The sequence below is a fragment of the Loxodonta africana genome, chromosome 18 (assembly GCF_030014295.1).
Source record: "Loxodonta africana isolate mLoxAfr1 chromosome 18, mLoxAfr1.hap2, whole genome shotgun sequence".
In the NCBI taxonomy this organism is placed as follows: Eukaryota; Metazoa; Chordata; class Mammalia; order Proboscidea; family Elephantidae; genus Loxodonta; species Loxodonta africana.
In genome coordinates this window covers 75,248,270-75,269,189 of record NC_087359.1, presented here as the reverse complement: position 1 = coordinate 75,269,189, position 20,920 = coordinate 75,248,270, and the positions used below count along the sequence as shown (strand labels likewise).

Here is a 20,920-nt window from a genome sequence, read left to right as displayed (position 1 = left end):
TTGCATTTAGGGCCATTTTTAGTGGGGCACATGAGAACCTGTGACAAGGGTTATAGCTAATAGCTGGCCATTTGATCTGGCCACTGACAGACCTTGGACTGGCATATAAGCATGCCTCCTATGGGGATGAGACATCTGGATAAAATCAGTTCTGCTCCTGATAAGCTTTTGCTATCCATGTGGATGTTCACCAAAAAGGCCCCTATGCTGAGTAGGAGGGAAGGGGACAAAACAGCCAACGAGCAGAACAAACTTGTCAACTAAGTGCAGAGGCCAAAGCATCCTCTGCCCCAGAGCAAACAAGATGTGCAACCGGCTGCCTCCTGGATCTACGAGAGGACAGCCCAGAAGGATTCAGACACTGTCACCAGATGACTTTGAACAGCACGGAAAAGCTCTCCTGCTTACGAGACCCTAACCAAGGCTAAAAACACTGCCCAGGGCAGATTCAAGACCAGGGTGCTCTTGGCAGTAAATCACGTAAGGGCCTCTCAGTCTATGCAGAGGCTTCCTCTGAATCTTGAATGGACTGTTCCCGCTCTATATCACCCCCAAGCCATAGGGGTGATCGAGCACTTTAATAGGTAACCAAAGGTCAGGCTTAAATCATTGATGGAAGGGGACAAGACAACCCCAGCCTGAACCATACAGCTCAGGCCAGCAGGCTGGGCTCTCAACGCAGCGGTTTCTTGAAAGGACATTTCTCGTGTCTGCCGTGTGTACTATTAAATGGTCTATTATATAAAAGGTCGTTACTCTGTCCCTTTTGTATACAACCATTCCTGACAATTAACTAGATAAAACAGGAGATAATTGAGAACCATCGTAAAGTTTTGATTACTAAATGGGACATGCTGCTAATAGGAAAATAAACACAAACCTCCCACACTTAAGGAAGCATGGTGGGGGGAATCACTAAAGATCTTTGTTTTTTCAAAAATGCTCCTGAAAACTCTCCTCCTCCTCCTAAAGGAAAATGCCCAGGGCTGCCTTCCCCAGCTGCTGTAAATGTTGGAGCTGGACTGATGGCTGAGCCGATGGAACAAAAGGAAACGCCTCAGTTCCTGCACTGTCCACGCAGAGCAGCTCCAACATCGTCCGGGCTGATGAAATCCACAACCTAATGTCATGGACAAACAGAACTATTCGAAAATTAACTACCTTAGGCAGTCCCCCAGAAAATAAGGGCTTTGGACTAAAGTAAAAACGCCAGGGCAAGAAGCCCCATGACAGAAGGTCACATTAGGAGCTTCATTAACCTGGCTAATCAACCGCTGTAACGTTGTAAGCGTTATTCCCAAGGACCCACACACGCCCTCTGTGGTTGTACCTGTGTCTGCACCCTGAGTACAACACTGTCTAGCCCCCACCTCACAAGGCCCGTCTGGACATGAAACACGACCCTGCTGTGTATGTAGGGCAATATTGACCTTGGAAGCGGGGAGGAAGACCAGGTAGCTGCCGGATTAGGCTACTCCTGAGAATTTCCCCACTGTTCTTTTCTCTTTTTTCCTTGGATGCACTTCCCCGGGCCAGTTTGTGCTTGGCTGGAGGTGATGCTACCTTCAAGCGCCTCTCTCTCCTTGGGACCCCAAGGGGATGGGGGAAGAGGCAACGGAATACTGAGGCACTGGGGTTCCTCTGTCACATTCAAGACCCCCAATCCCTCGGTACAGGTGGATGACATCAAAGGCTATGATAAATGTGTTCCTGAGTTGGACACTCGGGGTCAAAGGGTATGGGTCCCTGCAGAGGTCATTGCCTCAAGACTAGGGCAGACAGCCTGGGGGGGCTATACCCTCACCTCAAGTCACAGGACAGGAACATTTCTACTCACAAAATGTAAGGGAGGGGGATTGCTAATGCTGTCTCTTTCTCTCCCCAGATTACCTCACAGTGATGGGCAAGCCCCTCACCCACGCGCCCCGATGAAAAGTACTTTTGTGGGTGTGCAATTATTTCTGGAAGCGTTTTGTTAAAGTCCTGATAGTCTTATTCTCTTGACGGACGAACATTGGCAAAAACTCAGTCCATGTGACACTCTTCTTCAGTATACTCAAGTAAATCAAATTTCTACCGTAGATTATCTGAATTTTTAAGCAATAGCCTCATACATGCCTTATAAGAGGCCCAGCTTGCAAACGGCTGGAAAAGCTTAGCTTCCCCTGCCCCAAATACCTACTCCCCAGGCTGCTTCCCTCCTGCCTGCAAACTTGCTTGCTGGTGCATGCTGGGAAACTGGGAGCAAACCCGGGAGACGGGTGACTCTCCTTACCTCCACATTTGTTTCCCTTTGGGAGCCTGTGTACATGCCAGGTCCTCCATTTCCTTTCTCTGTAGCTGTCTCTCAGCTGATCTAATTTTTCTACAAGCAGTCTTTTCATTGGTGATACACACGCCCTTTTAATCTCTCCATCTGTCTCTTCTCTGCCATTTGTCTTACTCAGTTACCTCAGAAAAACCTCTTTAAACCATCATTTACACCTTAATCATATCTACTAAGAGTACAAATGGCCAGTACTACATCATCAAGCAAATCTTAAAGAGAAATCATCACGAGAGTTTCTTATCCTGGGATCAGGAATGCATTTCAATGTAATTGCTTTCCTTTTTTAATTATATGCAGTCAGAACATTATTCTCAGAAGGAATCCATAAGTTTTACCATACTGTCAAAGGAGTCCATGACACAAAAGAGCTTAAGAACCCCAAATGAATCCAGAAAAATCTTCACTAAGCGGCCACCAATCTCCTCATCTTCATCCACTCAGTTAGTGATCGCTTTTTCAACAATTTCCTTTTCCACAAGTGTTCAAGATGAATAAAATAACAGCTTGATGTTTTATTTACCAGTACTGCAACTGCTTCTAAACCACTGTCCAGCAAATCAACAGGTGACTAGGATTTTAAGAGCTGATCTGGGAACCCAACCATCGATCATTGCACAAGACGTGTTTTGTGTTCTAAGGATTCACCTGCAAATGAATTTAGGAATACAACCCTTACTGTAAATTGTGCACTTTTTGCACTAACTCTTAATGTAGCCAATTTTTATGAACCTGTCTCCTCAACTGGAGTATAAACTTCTTGAGGGTGTCTCATCTTGAACGTCTACTGCACACCCTATATTGTGGAATGGTAGGACACGCGGAATTTATGGATGGATTTCTATGAGTTATTTGAAAATGCTAAGGTAATATTAGAAATTATTCTGACTATAGTTTTCAGGTACAACTGAGAATCCCCTTCAAGGTTGGGAACAAGAATTTCCCCACTTTATTATGTCAGGGGGAGAGGAGTAGACATGGGAGTTGGTAGTAAAGTCCTCTGAGTTACACTAAAGGAGCAAGCCAAACAGCCCTTATGAAAAGCACGTGAGCAGCCATTCATACATGTATTTATGCCAGAAGCAGATGAAACTTTCCATGAGGGTGTCTGTGCCATGGGCATACACTGTGCAGTTTTGGGCTGGTGGACAAGGTGCAACATGGTGTTGGCGACAGGGGCCTTCTCCTCTCTGCTACTGGGGACATAGTTTGGCTTATGAGGCAAAGAGATCTTTTGGTGTCCCTCAGGTTTTACAGCTTTTTGGAGCATCAGGAAACAGCCTACTGGGCAGAGGATGGAGTTCCCGTGAAGGGCTCCATTAAGAGGTAAAATGCCATTCTTTCCTCAGGTGGTCTGGTAGGGGCAGTGTGGAAGGACATGGCACATGTGTCTCACTCCTAGCTCCCAAGCTCACCATGGGATGCTCAGGTGGTGGTGGGAGTGAGTGCTTAAGAAGGGACCAGAAGATTTGGTTATTGTTATGTGATCTCATTGGTGCCCAAAGATGGATGTGTCAGAGACACTGAGGCTATACGTACTTTCAGCTGGCTCAGGTAAGGTCTCCAGGTCCCATCCATGAGGGTCTGTCGGTATCTCTTTGTAAAGAAGCCGAGATACGAAACGAAAGCCGTAACAAGTAAAATGTCTCCACATAAGGTCCTCTCCTGCTGTTTGAAGTTCTGCACAGCTTCTGCCCACCTCACATTTTCAGAAGCAAGTCCTCCAACCTACCATTTCAAAGATGAAGGAGGAGAAAGATCTCATCACACCGCAGGCCATAGAGCAAGCACGGATTTAGGTCGTGTAGAATGCATGTTGCTTATTTAGTAGCAGGAAGACTCAGAGCATCTTTTATGTGGTCGTTTTGATCGAGGAGGCCTTGTACTTACTGCAGCAAACATTTCAGTAAGCAAGCCCTGCTCTGTGCCATGCATTACGTGGGCTGTGGAAAGGTGACAGTTTTAAAAGCAGCCTTCCAGGCTCTGCCCTTCCTAGGTGTGGAGATGAATACCACCTAGGCTAAAGGGTTGTTGTGAGGATTAAATGTGATCATGCATGCCAATCACTTAGCACAATGCCTGGTACATAAAACACGTCAGAAGATTAGGCACCGCTTCCTTCTCCTCACCAAATGCTTGGAGATATGAAAATAAAAAAATGAAGTTTCTGCTCTATAAATAACCCACAGTGGGTGGAGAGTTGGACACAGTAATTAAGACGCAATGTACGAAGTACTGCAACTCTGGGGTGTGCAAAGTACCAAAGACTCTGCAGAACATGGCCTGACTTGGCCCAGTCTCCTCCACGGAGACACCTCTGCTAGGGGAAAGCCCTCTTTTCTGAGGTGGCCTGTCAGCCTGTGAGTGTAGCCTCTGTGTTAGGACTGTGTAATATTTTTTCATCCTTGAAAGATGACATCATAGACTGTTAGAGCTGGGAGAGACCTTAGGGGTTTGCCAATCCAACGACTCCCACATCCATTTTTAGGTTACAAAGATAAAGACCAGAAAGGCAAACTATGTTACCAGAACCGCTAGGTCAGTAGAGGCCCATAAGTTCTGACTCCTGGAGCAGAGAACCCATTGCCTCCCAGGAGGACTGACTCAGAAAATGCTTTAGCCAGGCAGAGAAGGCTGCGCTAAGTTCTGGAGACCAAACAGGAAATGGAGTGGAAGATAGTCTGGCTGAGACATCTGTGCTATGTCCTGTACGTTTGCAGGGGTGCTATCTCTGAACCAAACTGTTCAGCTAAATGGATCACCTCACAGCTACATAGCAGCTGGTTCACCAAACAAGTGCACACATACGCTGGTGGTAAGTCTCACTTCATGAAGTGCTGCTCACTCAATGACTATTATGACTCATTTCTCCTGAAGCAAAAAAATCTGACTCTGTTATATAACTAGAATCAAAGTTAAAACATACCACTTCCACTTCCTTCATTGGCGAGGGAGGCGCCGTAAAGGCTCTAGACAAAAGAGCTGTCATATTCAAGACACTGCTTTGCAGGATCTTAACTAATTTATGTGATAAGAAACATAGCCGTGAAGATTAAAAGGGCCACAGATTCTTTGACTTCTCTCCCATCAAGAGATGATGTCTATGTCCCTTCCTCTTGAATCCGTGGCAGCGGAAGTGATGTTGGGCCGGTTTTCAGGCTCAGGCACTAAGAGACTGGCTGCTTTTACTTTCTTTCTCTTGGAGGCCTGAGTTGCCACGTAAGCTGTCTGGCAGTCTTGCTGAAAAGACTGCACGGAGAAACTCTGAGACTACATTGAGAGGGAGAGTGGCCCAGCTGAGCCCCACCTTCCAGTCATCCCTGCCAGGGTGCCAGACATGTGAGTGAAATTGTCTTGGACTATCCAGACCAGCCCACTCAACAGAATAATAACACTGAGTGGTCCCAGTTGTTGTCATATGGAGTAGAAGAATCGGTCAGCTGATCCCTGCTCAAATCCCTGATCCACAAACTTGTGAGACATAATGAAATGGGGATTGTTTTAAATCAGTACGTTTTGGGGTCATTTGTTTTGCAGCAACAGGTACCCATAAGATGAGCATCCTGCTCTGGCGCTCACACATTTTTTCTCAGGAAGGCCAGAGCGTGTATGTGTGTGTGTGTGAGTATGAGTGTGGGTAAGGTCATGTTCAGGAATGTCCAGCATCAATCAATCTCATTAATCTTTACTTCTATCTCAGTCCCTGATCCCAGGTCACACCCTTACTATCAAACATTACACGGACAAGAGCTTCAGGATTTGCCTATAAAATGCGTAGCTTTCTCTTAATTCTTCCTCTGGTGGGTATAAGGATGGGCATGTGTTGCGTGGGCTGCCTGATGCTCCCAACTATCTATATAGGAAACTTCTTCGACCAGGCCACGCTATGCATTCACACTTCCCTCAGGATCCATGTGCATCGGAGCACATTTTAATATTTTGCCCCAAGACAAAGTGATGCTAAGTTGTGCTCATATATTTTGCACCTCTGTGGCACTTGATAAGCTCTGCTAATGTAATTAAAGCTGGGTCTGCTGAGGCTCACTCACCAGGCGATTTGCAAGGGAGATGGTGCCTGCCGTCACTTCAGCTTCTTGCTGACATTTGAGTTTGTCTGCTGTTGCCTTCTCAAACTTGGCTGTGAGTTTTGCCAGGTTTTCATTAAGGTGCTGGTAGGAAGAAATATAAAGTCAGCCATTCCAGCCCAAGTCACAGACATTTTAGGGCATGTCCCAGAACGAGACTCTGAGACGAGGGTTTGTGTGTGAGAGACTTTTAATAAAGTGCCCCTGGAGGAAAGTGCAAGGAAATGGGGAGAGCAGAGCAAAGGAGGGGAGGAAGCCAAGCAAGGGCGAGATCTCAGTGGAGCCCCAGTTAGGGTAGCTTCAACTGGACCCTGCAGGGGGACTGTGGAGTGGAAGTCCAGAGTTGTCCTGAATTAAGGCAAGAGCTGAGCTTTCATGCTCCCTCAGCCATTGGTAAAGGGGCATGAGGAGGGGTGGAGGGCTGGGGAGGGGTGGTCATAAACTCCATCTCTACTTCCACTGGGGGAAACGGGTTCCAATCGCCTGACAGTGAGGCACAGGGGCTGGCTATTAGAAGCAAAAGCCCATAGATGGTCAATGGGAACCCAGGGGGGCTTGGGAGGAACACTGGCTGTGTCCACTGCAGCAGGGCTGGGGCTGGAGCATCTGAAACTAAGTCCTGCCCTTGCTGTAAAATCCTAGGAGTGTAAGGTCTCTGGGTAAGAGTGTCACAGGGGCTCAGAGAGACACAGTGGGGAAGGGTCCTGGGCCGAATCCCATTAGGATTAGGGGGTGGCTCTGAACTGGCTGAAGGAAGAAGCTCTGACTTGGTAATTATGGGCTGGAGGAGACACTGGTGCCCTAAGAGGAAGGCACAATGGTACCTTCAGATGAGACTGAGAGCACCAGCTGTAAGAACAAAAGGAAATAACTTTTACTTAACCTCATCTACTCTCATTCATCATCCTGAAGTCTAGGGATATTTATTTAAAGTTTCATTTTTTTCCCATAAGTTTACTAAGAATTTAGAATTGAAGGATTTAGCTTTTGTTGCCCCCAGAATAGATATTTGTATACACAAAGACACATGAACAAATAGTAGATGCTTCCAAACGCATCTCACGTCTATGCAATAACCGGGGTTCAGGTTGCTTTGTTAGTCATTAGTATTTCACAAGAGAAATAAATTTCGCACCAAGTTTATAGAGCCACCCAAAAGCCATTGTCATTGAGTTGATTCTGACTCCTAACAACCCTATAGGACAGAGCAGAACTGCCCTACAGGGTTTCCAAGGCTGTATATCTTTACAGAAGCAGGTTGCCACATCTTTCTCCCCTGGAGCAGCTGGTGGATTCAAACCACTGACCTTTTGGTTAGCAGTTGAGTGCTTAACCACTGCACCACCAGGGCTCCTTTTATAGAGCCAAGCAGTATAAAAAGCAGGCAATGAGCCGTCCAACTGATGATGGCGGAATGGCCACACTCACTTTACTCCTTTTTCTCCTCAGACTTCTATAAAATGATTATGAAGCAATTAAAAAAAAGTCATACATTCACAACAGCAAGCAAATTGGTGAGGGCCGTTGGAGGGTAAGGGATTCCAGCAGATTTTCGGAAGACCACGTTGATGGAGGAACGGAAACTGCTGGAGAAGGGCAGAGGAAGCTGGAGTGTAGAGGTGGCCTCAGTTCACCAAAGTGGGAGCTGACCAGCCCTGCAGAGCCTGCTTATAGACTGGGGAGTTGGAAATGTCAGGTGTAAAGGAGGGTGAAGCTGAAAATGAGAGCGTTAATTGAAAGGCTTTTTTGATCCTTCATCCCCACTCCCATGCCAAGAATGCAACGCCACCAGGCATCTATGACTCCAGGCTAGAGATTCAGTAATCACTGAGAAAAGACACCACGTTCTGGCATTTAGGATGTATCCAGGATAACTCACTTGATCTTGAAAAGCAATTTCTGGCAGGCATCCAGCTCTACCCTTGCTTGGAGATAGTCTGATAGTTTGCGATTCCTACTCTTGTAAACATGAAAGGACAAGAAGATATTTGATGAAAGCCTAGATTAAGAAAGAGACAAATTAAGGTAAAGAAAGGGGAAAAAAAATGACCTAGGGAAAACAGTTTCGACAACAATAAAAAAGAATGAAACCTGCCACAATTAGTTTTCTCAAAATGAATCAAAAGATGTTTCATTTATAAAACAAGAAGAGGATGCTATTAAGAAGAACACAAAATGAAAATACTGGTATGGAAATTACCATGATTGTTAACGTAAAACAAAAAACAAAAATCAAGGGAACGGTTAAAAGGTAGTTTTGAGAAATCTCCTAGAGAGTAGAAGAAAATATAAGGTGATGAAAAGGTGTGAGGAAATAAAGAAACAATCTAGGACACACAATATAAAAAATCAATATACATTCCAACAAATGAGAAGACTAAACAGAAAAGGAGGCAATTACCAAAGAAATAATACAAAATAATTTTACAGAGCTGAAAGGAATAGATTTTTATATGCCATATAAAATGAATTAAAAATGAATGGCAGCTAAGCACATCAAAGTAAAGTTTCAGACACCAAGAAGAAAGAAAAGATCAAAAGACTTCCAGAAAAAAGGAAAAACAGGGCACCTATAAAAAAGAGACCATTTTATCAGGCTTCTCACCACACAAGAAAAAAAAACCCACTGCCATCGAGTCGATTCTGACTCATAGCGACCACACAAGAGGATAATGTATAACATGTCCTAAGGGGAAAAAGATATACCAACTCAGAATGCAATACTCAGCAAAATTATTAGCATAAGAATAAAATAAAAACATTTCCAGACTATAAGAATTCAGATATACCTCTCACTTAACATTTCTGAGAAAGTTACTCAAGAATGAGCTGTAGCAAAATAAGAAAAGAAACCAAGAAAGAAGAGGGCATGGGAAACCAACCTAAGAAATCAGTGAAACATGTTTATTCTCCACTATTAATTGGAGCCCTGGACCAGGGATCAGGCAGAAAGGTCTTGAGGGACAAATGGGGACTCGATAGAACACTGGATTGGATAGAGGGTTTAAAAATAATTGAGGCTATGCCAAAGGAACTAACAGAAGAGAAAAAAAAAAGTAGAAATTCTGGGAGGCAGGGGAAGATTGTATAAAAAAATAAAATGTAATTATAGTATAACACTTAGATCTGCAATGAACAATATAAACATGGTCACAATAATAAAAATAGAATTTGTTGATTTTCAATTTTTCAAATCAGACAGAGCACAGGGAGCTTAATTTTGGTTACAGAACTCAGTGTAGGTGTTTTCAGCAGTGGCAAATAAAAAGAAAATGTAATGATGACAGAAGTTGGGAGATGGAAGACAGGGAGAAGAACCAAAGGAAAGGGTAATGGTTTCATCTTGAAAACTGAGGGCTCCAAGGAAGCTGCCTCTGTGTGATAGAACCCGAAATAAAGGTGGTGGTTGTTATTATTTGCTGTCAAGTCGATTGCAACTCATGGTGACCCCATGTATGCAGAGTACAACTGCTCCATAGGATTTTCAAGGCTCTGATCTTTCAGAAGCAGATCGCCAGGCCTGTCTTCCAAGGTGCCTCTGGGTGTGTTCAAACCTCCAACCTTGTAGCTAGTAGGTCAAGCACTTAATCTTTTGCACTGCCCAGGGACTGCAAAATGAAGATTATGTCAACTAAAAATAGTTGCCATCACTATATCAAGAAGGCATGGGAATGAATGACATATTCTCATCTAGCATACCAGAAAGTGAACTGCAATCAAGATGCAGTGATAATTATTGGTGATTTTAATGCAAAAGTTGGAAACAAAGAAGAAGGATCAGTAGTCGGAAACTATGGCCTTGGCAATAGAAACAATGCCGGAGATCGAATGATACAATTTTGCAAGACCAACGACTTCTTCATTGCAAATACCTTCTTTCACCAACACAAGCGGCTACTATACACATGGACCTAGCCAGATGGAACACACAGAATCAAATTGACTATATCTGTGGAAAGAGATGATGGAAAAGCTCAATATCATCAGTCAGAACAAGGCCAGGGGCCGACTGTGGAATAGACCATCAATTGCTCATATGCAAGTTCAAGCTGAAACTGAAGAAAATCAGAGCAAGTCCACGAGAACCAAAATATGACCTTGAGTATATCCCACCTGGATTTAGAGACCACCTGAAGAACTGATTGGACAGATTGAACACTGGTGACTGAAGACTGGATGAGTTGTGGAATGACATCAAGGACATCATACATGAAGAAAGCAAGAGGTCATTGAAAAGACAGGAAAGAAAGAAAAGACCAAGATGGATGTCGGAGGAGACTCTGAAACTTGCTCTCAAACCTCGAGCAGCTAAAGCAAAAGGAAGAATTGATGAAGTAAAAGAAACTGAACAGAAGATTTCAAAGGGCGACTGGAGAAGACAAAGTATTATAATGACATGTGCAAAGAGCTGGAAATGCAAAACCAAAAGGGAAGAACACACTTGGTGTTTCTCAAGCTGAAAGAACTGAAGAAAAAATTCAAGCCTCAAGTGGCAATAGTGAAAGATTCTATGGGGAAAATATTAAATGACGCAGGAAGCATCAAAAGAAGATGGAAGGAATACACAGTCATTATACCAAAAAGAATTAGTAGGTGTTCAACCATTTCAAGAGGTGGCGTATGATCAGGAACCAATGGTACTGAAGGAAGAAGTCCAAGCTGCTCTGAAGGCATTGGTGAAAAACAAGGCTCCAGGAATTGATGGCATATCAATTGAGATGTTTCAACAAACGGATGCAGTGCTGGAGGTGCTCACTTGTCTATGCCAAGAAATATGGAAGACAGCTTCCTGGCCAACTGACTGGAAGACATCCATATTTACACCTATTCCCAAGAAAGGTGATCCAACTGAATGTGGAAATTATAGAACAATATCATTAATATCACATGCAAGCAAAATTTTGCTGAAGACCATTGAAAAACGGCTGTAGCAAGATACCAACAGGGAACTGCCAGAAATTCAGGCCGGTTTCAGAAGAGGACGTGGAACCAGGAATATCACTGCTGATGTCAGATGGATCCTGGCTGAAAGCAGAGACTACCAGAAGGATGTTTACCTGTGTTTTATTGACTATGCAAGGACATTCAACTGTGTGTATCATAACAAATTATCGACAACACTGTTGAAGAATGGGAATTCCAGAACATTTAATTGTGCTCATGAGGAAACTTTACGTAGATCAAGAGGCAGTTGTTCGGACAGAACAAGGGGATACTGCATGGTTTAAAGTCAGGAAAGGTGTGCGCCAGGGTTGTATTCTTTCACTGTACCTATTTAACCTGTATGCTGAGCAAATAATCCGAGAAGCTGGACTATATGAAGAAGAACGGGGCATCAAGGTTGGAGGAAGACTCATTAACAACCTGCGTTATGCAGATGGCACAACCTTGCTTGCTGAAAGTGAAGAGGACTTGAAGCACTTACTAATGAAGATCAAAGACCACAGCCTTCTGTATGGATTGCACCTCAACCTAAAGAAAACAAAAATCCTCACAACCAGACCAATGAGCAACATCATGATAAATGGAGAAAAGACTGAAGTTGTCAAGGATTTCATTTTACTTGGATCCACAATCAACACCCATTGAAGCAGCAGTCAAGAAATCAAAAGACACATTGCATTGGGTAAATCTGCTGCAAAGGAGCTCTTTAAAGTGTTGAAGAGCAAAGACGTCACCTTGAATACTAAGGTGAACCTGACCCAAGCCATGGCATTTTCAGTTGCATCATATGCATATGAAAGCTGGACAATGAATAAGGAAGACCGAAGAAGAGGTGATGCCCTTGAATTGTGGTGTTGGCGGAGAATATCGAATATACCATAGACTGCCAGAAGAACGAACAAATCTGTCTTGGAAGAAGTACAACCAGAATGCTCCTTAGAAGCAAGGATGGTGAGACTGCATCTTACATACTTTGGACATGTTGTCAGGAGGGATCAGTCCCTGGAGAAGGACATCATACTTAGCAAAGTACAGGGTCAGCGGAAAAGAGGAAGACCCTCAACGAGGTGGTTTGACACAGTGGCTGCAACAATGGGCTCAAGCATAGCAACGATTGTGAGGATGGCTCAGGACCGGGCAGTGTTTCGTTCTGTTGTGCTCAGGGTCACTATGAGTCGGAACCGACTCGACGGCACCTAACAACAACAACCCTGAAATCAGATTTTTACCTGAAAGCTCCTGCTGTTTTAAATATTGGCAATTAATTAAATCATTTTCAAACACTGTGCAGGTCCACTAAAACACATTTAAGCCATTTTTGCAAGATCTGATGTGGCGTTAACAATCAGTTGAAATAGATAAAGAATTAAAAGGGTGGGGACTGCTGTCTCTCATACAAAGCCCTTGTCCACCATAGTATTTGATATTTTACCTTGTGTGACTATACGCAGGAGTCCTGTGTGGTGCAAATGGTTAACGTGCTCACTGCTAACCGAAAGGCTGGAGGTTCAAGTCCACCCAGAGGCATCTTAGAAGGAAGGCCTGGCATTCTACTTCTGAAAAATCAGCCACTGAAAACGCTACAGAGCACAGTTCTACTCTGACACACATGGGGTAGCTATGAGTTGGAATTGACTCAACAGCAACTGGTTTTGTTTTTAGATTGGTATTTATATGCTCATTGCAAATGCCTTGCTTGTTTTTCAAATATTATTAATTTACGCATTGTAACATTTTAGAAAATGTTATGTTCCTTATAGAAAAAAATAGAAAATGCAGATATAAAAAGTAAAATCCATTCAAAATCCACCACCCAGAGATAACCCCCACTGTTAACATTTTTCTGTATTGCATCTATAATCAAAATGAAATTTCGTGTATCCTGAATATAAAATGCTTTACTTGCAATTACCCTAAAATCCTAAAAAGAAGGCTGGCAATGTAAGTGCCTCAGTGGCATACAAGGAAGAATGTCCTTGCCCTGGGTGCACCTCCACATTAGGGAGGGGTGTTTGCCCATCTCCTCTGTTATGAGTGGGGATGTCAGAATTCTTGGGATGTTGGAGGCATGTGTATAAGCAGAGGATGGGGGTGCAGATTGTTCAAAGCAAGAATACATTTTCCCAGAAAATATTTTGGCAGAAAAGGGTAGCCAAGTATTTGTAAGATACTCTTACTGCTTTCACAGGTTGAGTGGGCCGTTATGAGCATGTTGGCTACCGAAAAGGTATAAACATTGTAAAAACATTCCCCTTGCACCAAATGTTCTGTTAGTTAAAATAACTGGAATAGAGAGTCTTTGGAAATGCAGTTCTTGTAGCACTTTTCCTGGAAAGACTGAAGAATATGGGAATTACTGGTAGGTCTTTTTCCCAAAAGCAGGACTAGGGGAAAGTGCTTTGCATTTTGGTCCTTTGAAGAAGGCTGTTGTTACAGTGCTATGACCTGTTTGAAGTAAACTGGTCTGTGAAGATCCGGATTTATAAAGCAAACAGATAGGCAGGAGATTAGGTGCTTCATTGAAGTATCCTTTCTTTATAAAGAGACTGGTCGTGAGGATTTTTGAACTAGTACCTTTAGCCAGAGAATTCAATCTAACCATCAGTAAACCTGTGTCACACGAGGCACGAAGCATGTCTATGCTCTTACTTTTCACGATTTGTAAAACCTTCTTTATCATCGTGTCAGATTTGCAGCAAGGATGTTATCTGCTTGGCATGCATGTGTAGAAATGAAAGATCTAGAAAATTTTTAGATTGAACTTGACCGTAGCAGTGAGTGATAACCAGCGCTTGTCCATGCATGTGATGGCCCATGACGTTCGAGGAGGGAAGCGGAAGTAATTGTAAAGAGCGATGGGGGCCACAGTAACGGCAGCAGCAGCAGCTCCTGCCTCTGCATGGATCTCGCATTGCCACGGGCTGGGCTCTGAGCTCGCGCATCACATGCATTATCTCCTTCCATCTTCACAGCTATCCCATGAAGCAGACACTATTTTTGTGTCTATTTTATGGATGAGGAAATTAAAGTCTGGGCATTCTAAAGATCTTACTAAACGTCACCCAGTCAGTAAATACAGCATGGATTGGAACTGAGGTCTGACTACAGATTTTCAGCTGCTACGCTATCCTGGAGAATTCCAATTTCTGCCTATCACTTTGGTAATATCCACTTTAATGGCACAGGTGAAGCTCAAGGGAAATCTTTCTCAAATAGGTGAGATCTCCACATCATCACCATCACCCTCCCATCCTGGGTGAAGCAGGTACAAGCATAGTATCAACACGGGGTTTATAAAAACTAAAGACCTCACATTTTTATATTTACAGTCAAGGGATCCCCTGCTAAGACCCCAATGTACAACCTGCTTTTAAAAGCTTCCATAAAAAAAATGCAGTGTACAACCTACTTTTAAAAGTTTCCATAAAAAAAAATGCAGACAGTATAAAACATCACTTGACCACAATTGCTGAGTGTGAGACGGGCAGACAGCAGGCCAGGAGTGAAGACAATAGGTACAAAAGGTGGGGTAAGATGACTAAACCCTACATCTCCAAGGGGAAAACAAAGGAATCTCAAATTTTGACCTTATATTCTTAACCATCAGATCTGCAAAAAATGTTAACAAATTAATTTGTGACTATTGAGATAATAGTTGGCTACATGGATAATGCTGTTTATCTGTTGTGCACATCTGTCTGTCTTTTCTTCCCTCAGAGGCAAAAGGGAAAAACCTTTGAGGACAAAAGCTATAAAGTGATGGTCCAGAGGCTCATCCAGGCAATGGGTGCCTCGCTTGGCTTAGACAACCGAAACCAAGCCAGGTGCCACCAAGATGGCCCCGACTCATGGTGACCCGATGTGTGTCAAAGTAGAATTACGCTCCAAAGGGTTTCCAAAGGCTAATTTTTTGGAAGTAGACCTTCAGGCCTTCCTTCCAAGGAGCCTCTGAGAGGCTTGGAACCTCCAATCTTTTGTTAACATCTGAGTGCTCAACTGTTTGCACCACCCAGGGACTCCAGGCCCTGGATAGTGTTTGAGAAGAAAAAAAAAATTTTTTTTTGTCTCTGTTAAAAAAACTAGGAGATTTGCATAAAAAGCTTGGTTTTCCCACTTCTCCATAAAAATCAGAACAGTGGGTTTGGGGTGATGGCTTGAGAGTACAGTCCATTAGGGCTGATTAACAGGGTCGGGAGGCTTGGGCTTCACTTACAGTGACCTTGGCTTTAACGGCTGCCAGCTTCTCCTGGGCAGCTGTGAGGTCTGCAGTGGCTTTGCTCAACGCTTGGCGTTTTGGTTCCACATCACAAAACACCTCGTAGAATCTCACAATGTTTATGACCCAGGAGCAGAGACCCGCAGCTGCATATGACTTGGTGGCCACAAGCTCGGGATTGAACTCAGGGTCTTGCAGGTATGGCCTGATGGCTTTGAGGCAGTTCTCATGAATGTTCTCTTTGTCAAAGTTGACCAGGGAGTCCAGGAAGCCATCCACCTTGGCCATGGTGACCTTGGCGGCCTTCCAGCTCCGGTCCTTGGGCACCTTACCCCCGGGGGCCATTAGCACCATCACCGCAGCACTGACGTTGCTGACAGCTGAAGGAGGGGACCCAAACGACTTGAGTTCTGTCAGGTTGGTCTGCAAAAGAGAAGGCAGTCGTTAGGGGAAAATGAATGGGCTTTCTTTGTCCTGGGCCACTAACGGAGTCAGGCTTTGGAGTGATCAATCTGAGAGGCCTGCTTTGAAGCCTGCAGCAGTCCTCTGAATTTTAAATATCATGACTCATCAAAAGGAAACCAAAGCTCCTCTCCAGCAGCTCCAGGCTTCCCTGAATGGTGAGCTGAGGCTCAGCTATGTTCTTTTAGCACTTCAGCTGACTCGTAGCCCATTAGAAACACACAATTATTTCACATTCAGCTGAAAAACAGAAGGATGCCAACACACTCCGAAATATGCAGCATGCCATGAATAAAAGATAAGGTTATTATAAATTAATTTCCATCCTGGATTGAAGAGAATAGCATTGTAACCCAACTAAATTTTTTTTTCTTTGATTAAACTGCTTTGTTCCAGGTGCTTGTTCTAACTACACTTGACTGTCCTGATAGCAAAGAGACATTTTCTGCCAAGAAATAATTCATACAGAAAGCTAGGTACAGCCTCTGCAGTCAGCTGCCTCTGCCTGGACTTGGATTTTCGAGTTTCACTTGCTTTAGAAAGACATGGCTGAAAGGGTAGGCCTTGACAAGCCACTTCACCTTCCCAGGTCTCAGTGCCTTCATATGTGAAGTAGGGGCAGGGGAACCCCCTGGTCTGTAAGTGAACTTGTGTCATAAATGTGTGTAGAATCAATTTAAGATTTGCTGTGACTGTCAACAAGAAGCCTATGACTTAGAAAGCACACGTTCAGGGCTGGTTTTGTAAGTGGGTAAAATCTTGATTTTGAATTCTTTTGGGGAACTCTTGGGCCTGGAAATCCACAAATGAGGGGGATTATTTCTAGCCCATAATTTCGCCCACTTCTGGATTTCCAGGCCAAACAGTTTACGCTTAACACTAACCTAAAGCTTGGCAGTTTGAAACCGCCTAGAGGGACCGTAGAAGAAAGGCTTGGTGACCTGCTTCCGTTAAGATCACTGCCAAGAAAACCCTATGGAACAGTTCTTCTCTGTAACACATGGGGTTGCTGAAACCAACTCAACGGCAATGGTTTTTTTGTTGTTGTTGCTTAATGGAAGTACCTAGGAAGATGCTCCATTGGCTCCTTCAACTACTTTCCGCATTTGGCCACAATAAACTTGTCAGGAGCAAGAATGAAGAAAGGTTGAGGTGTGAGAATGAATTAGCATACCTGTTGCAGTGGCCCCTCCAATCTCCCCTTCCCCCGCAAGGTGGAATAGACAAAAGTGAGAACAGGCTTTGGGTAGCTATCAAAACAAAATAAACGGAAACCCATATTTTAAAAATAGTGCAAGGTAAACATGCTCCTGTACTGTATTAATATAAAAATGCTCAGAGACGAAAATTAATTCTGTAACACAGATCACTGTTAACATTTCAAAGTAATTCCTTCCAGTATTTTTTACATTCATATGTATTTATATATTAACCACTACTCTTTTGATTTTAAAAAATCAAACTCTTTTGATTTTAGGTGACAGAAAGTCTGCCTGAAGTGAAAAGGGACTGTTTCTGTTCATGTACCTGGGAGGGCAGGGATGGGGTGGGCTTCAAGGATGAATGGAACTGCTGTTTGAATGTCCTTGGGACACTCTGATCTTCTCTGACTTCTGCTTCTCCTTGTGCGTGGCTTCTTTTTCCACACCAGTTTCTCCACATCTCAAGGCACACACAGCCAGTGTCTGAGACCTCATCTTTCTCTCTCTCTCCCTTGCACTAGCCACAATGGCCTCCTCTCAGGGTTTGGCTTACCACGTTCATTCTCCCTCAGGAACCCTGCCTGGATCACATCTCCTAAGCCACTTGGATGGCTGACACCTTCTTATCCTTCACTGTCTCGATTCAAATGTCCTCCATTCAGAAAGACTGCCCCCGCCAGCCTCCCCTTCCTAGTTATTTCCCATCCTAGCTCCCAGATAAGCTCCTATGAGAACTTACTGCAAACGATGACCACTTTTTCCTTGACCTACAGTATCTCTCCTTCATGAGAAGAGAGACCCCATCTGTACATTGACCACTGTAGGTAGCCCCAGTGCCTGGAAGAGAAATTGGTGCATAGTAGGTTCTCAACAAAATGTGTGTTAAGCCTTTGAATGAAACGAATGGGTACTGGCAACTTCAGCCTTACATCCTTAACTTTCACCAAAAAAAAAAAAAAAAAAATAAGACAGAGACATTTTCTCCAGCATAAGTCAAAGTAAGAAAGCCCAAGGAAGTGATCTCGTCTGGTATAATTTCAGCGACGTATGGCTCCTGCAGGCAGTCACGTGGGGCAGGCAGGCAGAGTGCCATCAACGGAAATGCTAGGTTGGAAAAACATTTCTCAGGAGCAGGGAGAACTTGTGTTGAGTAAGCAAACAGCAGACTCCCTTGCTTCACTCCTTTGTTGTTATTGTTAGTTGCTGTTGAGTCAGCCCCTGACTCATGGCGACCCCATGCACAAAGGAACAAAACACTGCCCGGTCCTGTGCCGTTCCCAATGGTTGTAGATTGGACCACTGTGATCCGTAGGACTTTTGGAAGGAGATTACTAGGCCTTCTTCTTAGTCTGTCTTAGTCTAGAAGCTCCGCTGAAACCTGTTCACATCACGGCAACACTCAAGCCTCCACTGGCAGGCTGGTGGTGGCCGCACATGAGAGGCACTGGCTGGGAATCAAACCTGGGTCTCCCGCCTGGAAGGCACAGTGTTGTTCTAGCTGTTGCCTCAGCCTGGACTGCTCTTCCTTCAGAGATCTGCCTGATGAATCCTTTCTTCTCCAAGCTTTTTCTCAAAACTCTCCTCAGGAAGGCCTACACTGACCACCTTCTTCAACACCACAAGCCCCCTCTTCCCTGAGCTGCCCAGGTCCAGTCCCAGCACTTCTTACTGTTTTACATTTTCTTTTTTCCCCATAGCATCTGTTGTGTTCTAATACATTGTATAAATCATCTTTTTTTGTAATGTCATCTTTCAAAATTTCCTTAATTTTTTTTTATTGTGGTAAAATATATACCACATAGAAGTTGCCGTCTTAACCATTTTAAGCGTGGAATTAATTACATTCACAATGTTGTGTGACCATCACCACCATCTAGCTCCAAAACTTGCTTATCGCCCCAGACAGAAACTCTAGCAAGAACTCCCCATTCCTCCATGCCCACAGGCCCTGGTAACCACTAATCTACCTTCTGTCTCCGTGAGTTCGTCTGTCCTAGGTAAGTCACGATCATGAAGATGGCGCAGCCCTGGGCAATGGTTCGTCTGTTTACATAAGGTCGCCACGAGCCAGAGCTCACTCTATAGCAGCTAACAACAACAAGGTGTGTCATATAAGTGGAATAATTATACAACATTTGTCCTTTGTATCGGTCTTATTTCACTTAGCGTAACGTCCAGGTCCATCTACGCTGTAGCATGCGTAAGAGCCTTATTCCTTTTTATATCTGACAATTTACCTTTGGTTATGCTTATTCTCACCCTTTGCCTCTGCTAGAATGTAAAGTTCATAGGGATTGGGACCTTTGTTCATGGGTGTGTCCCATGTACCCAGAACAGTGCCTGGCACACAGAGATAGCCAATAAGTATCTGTTGAGTGAATAAATAAGTATAGGTGCCTATTCACTCATTTGACAAATACTTATTTAGTGTGTATCCGACATTGCTTGGAGTGATGGAGTTACAGCAGTGAACAAAAAAGGCAAAATCCTTTTCCTCATTCAGTTTAAGGGAGAGAAGCAACAAAGAAACAAAGAGGTAAATCTTTAACATTTTGGATGGTAATAAAAACCAAAAATCCACTGCCGTTGAGATGATTCCGACTCACAGCGACCCTGTAGGACACAGTAGAACTGCCCCATAGGGTTTCCAAGGCTGTGCCACATCTTTCTCCCACGGAATGACTGGTACGTCTGAACCACCGACCTTTTTTGGTTAGCAGCTGAGCGCTTTAATGACTGTGCCACCAGGGCAACTTGGATGGTGATAAGTACTTCGAAAAAAATAATGGGATGGAGAATTCTTGGGGTGCTAGGGAGGTCTGGGAGGCATCTTTAAGAAGCTGACGTTTCAGGTGAGATCTAAATGCTGGGAAAGGGGCAGCTCTACAGAGATGGCCAGGATTGTTCCTGACAACTGAGTCAGAAGTGCAAAGGCCTGAAGCAGGAACATATCGGACCATTATGGAGAGTGTAAAGGACCATCGGGAGTCCCTGGGTAGTGCAAAGAGTTAATGCGTTTGGCTGCTAACTGAAAGGTTGAAGGCTCAAGCACCCAGAGGTGCCTTGGAAAAAAGTCCTGGCATTTCTACTTCTGAAAAATCAGCCATTGAAAACCCAATAGAAGGGTTACCTACTAGCCAAAAGGTTGGTGGTTGGAACCCACCTAGAAGCACCTCAGAAGACAGGCCTGGAAATCTGCTTCTGAAAAGTCACAGCCCTGAAAACTCTATGGAGCAGTTCTGCTCTGCCCACGTGGGGTCGCCATGAGTTGGAATCGACTTGATGGCAACTAACAACAACGACAATGACTAATGATGCTGAGCATTTTTTCAGTTGCTTATTGACAATCCAGTGGAGTAAGGTTTTACTCTGATACATATGGGGTCGCCCTGGGTCAGAGATGGCTGTACGGCAGTTGGTATACAGGATGGTCAGGTGGGTGGTTGGGATGCAAGCTGAGAGGCAGGCAGGGTCAGGCCACAAGGGGCTCGCTCCAGAGACCATGGGGAAGAGTCTGAATTTTATTCTAGTTCCAATGGGAAGTCTTGGAGGGTTTAGGGCAGAGAATGGAAGGATCCTATTTCCGTTGTGAGAGCTGGTTGTGGGTGGTAGCATTGTGGCAGGCTGGAGTGGAAGCTGGAAGTTGCGAAGGAGTCTGCTGTAGTTGTCTGGGCAGAAAGTGAGG

The 20,920-nt window shown here is 44.2% G+C and overlaps 1 protein-coding gene across 1 annotated transcript in view; it reads right to left on the bottom strand.

Moving 5' to 3' along the window:
- DNAH9 (dynein axonemal heavy chain 9) overlaps positions 1-20,920 on the bottom strand; it is a 486,803-nt gene that overhangs the window by 122,608 nt on the left and 343,275 nt on the right. The window contains exons 50-52 of the mRNA XM_064271783.1: positions 15,569-15,994; positions 6,376-6,495; positions 3,866-4,054 (exon numbers count right to left, since the gene is read on the bottom strand). Of these exons, the coding sequence (XP_064127853.1) occupies positions 3,866-4,054; positions 6,376-6,495; positions 15,569-15,994 (735 nt within the window). The remainder of the gene's footprint in view (positions 1-3,865; positions 4,055-6,375; positions 6,496-15,568; positions 15,995-20,920) is intronic.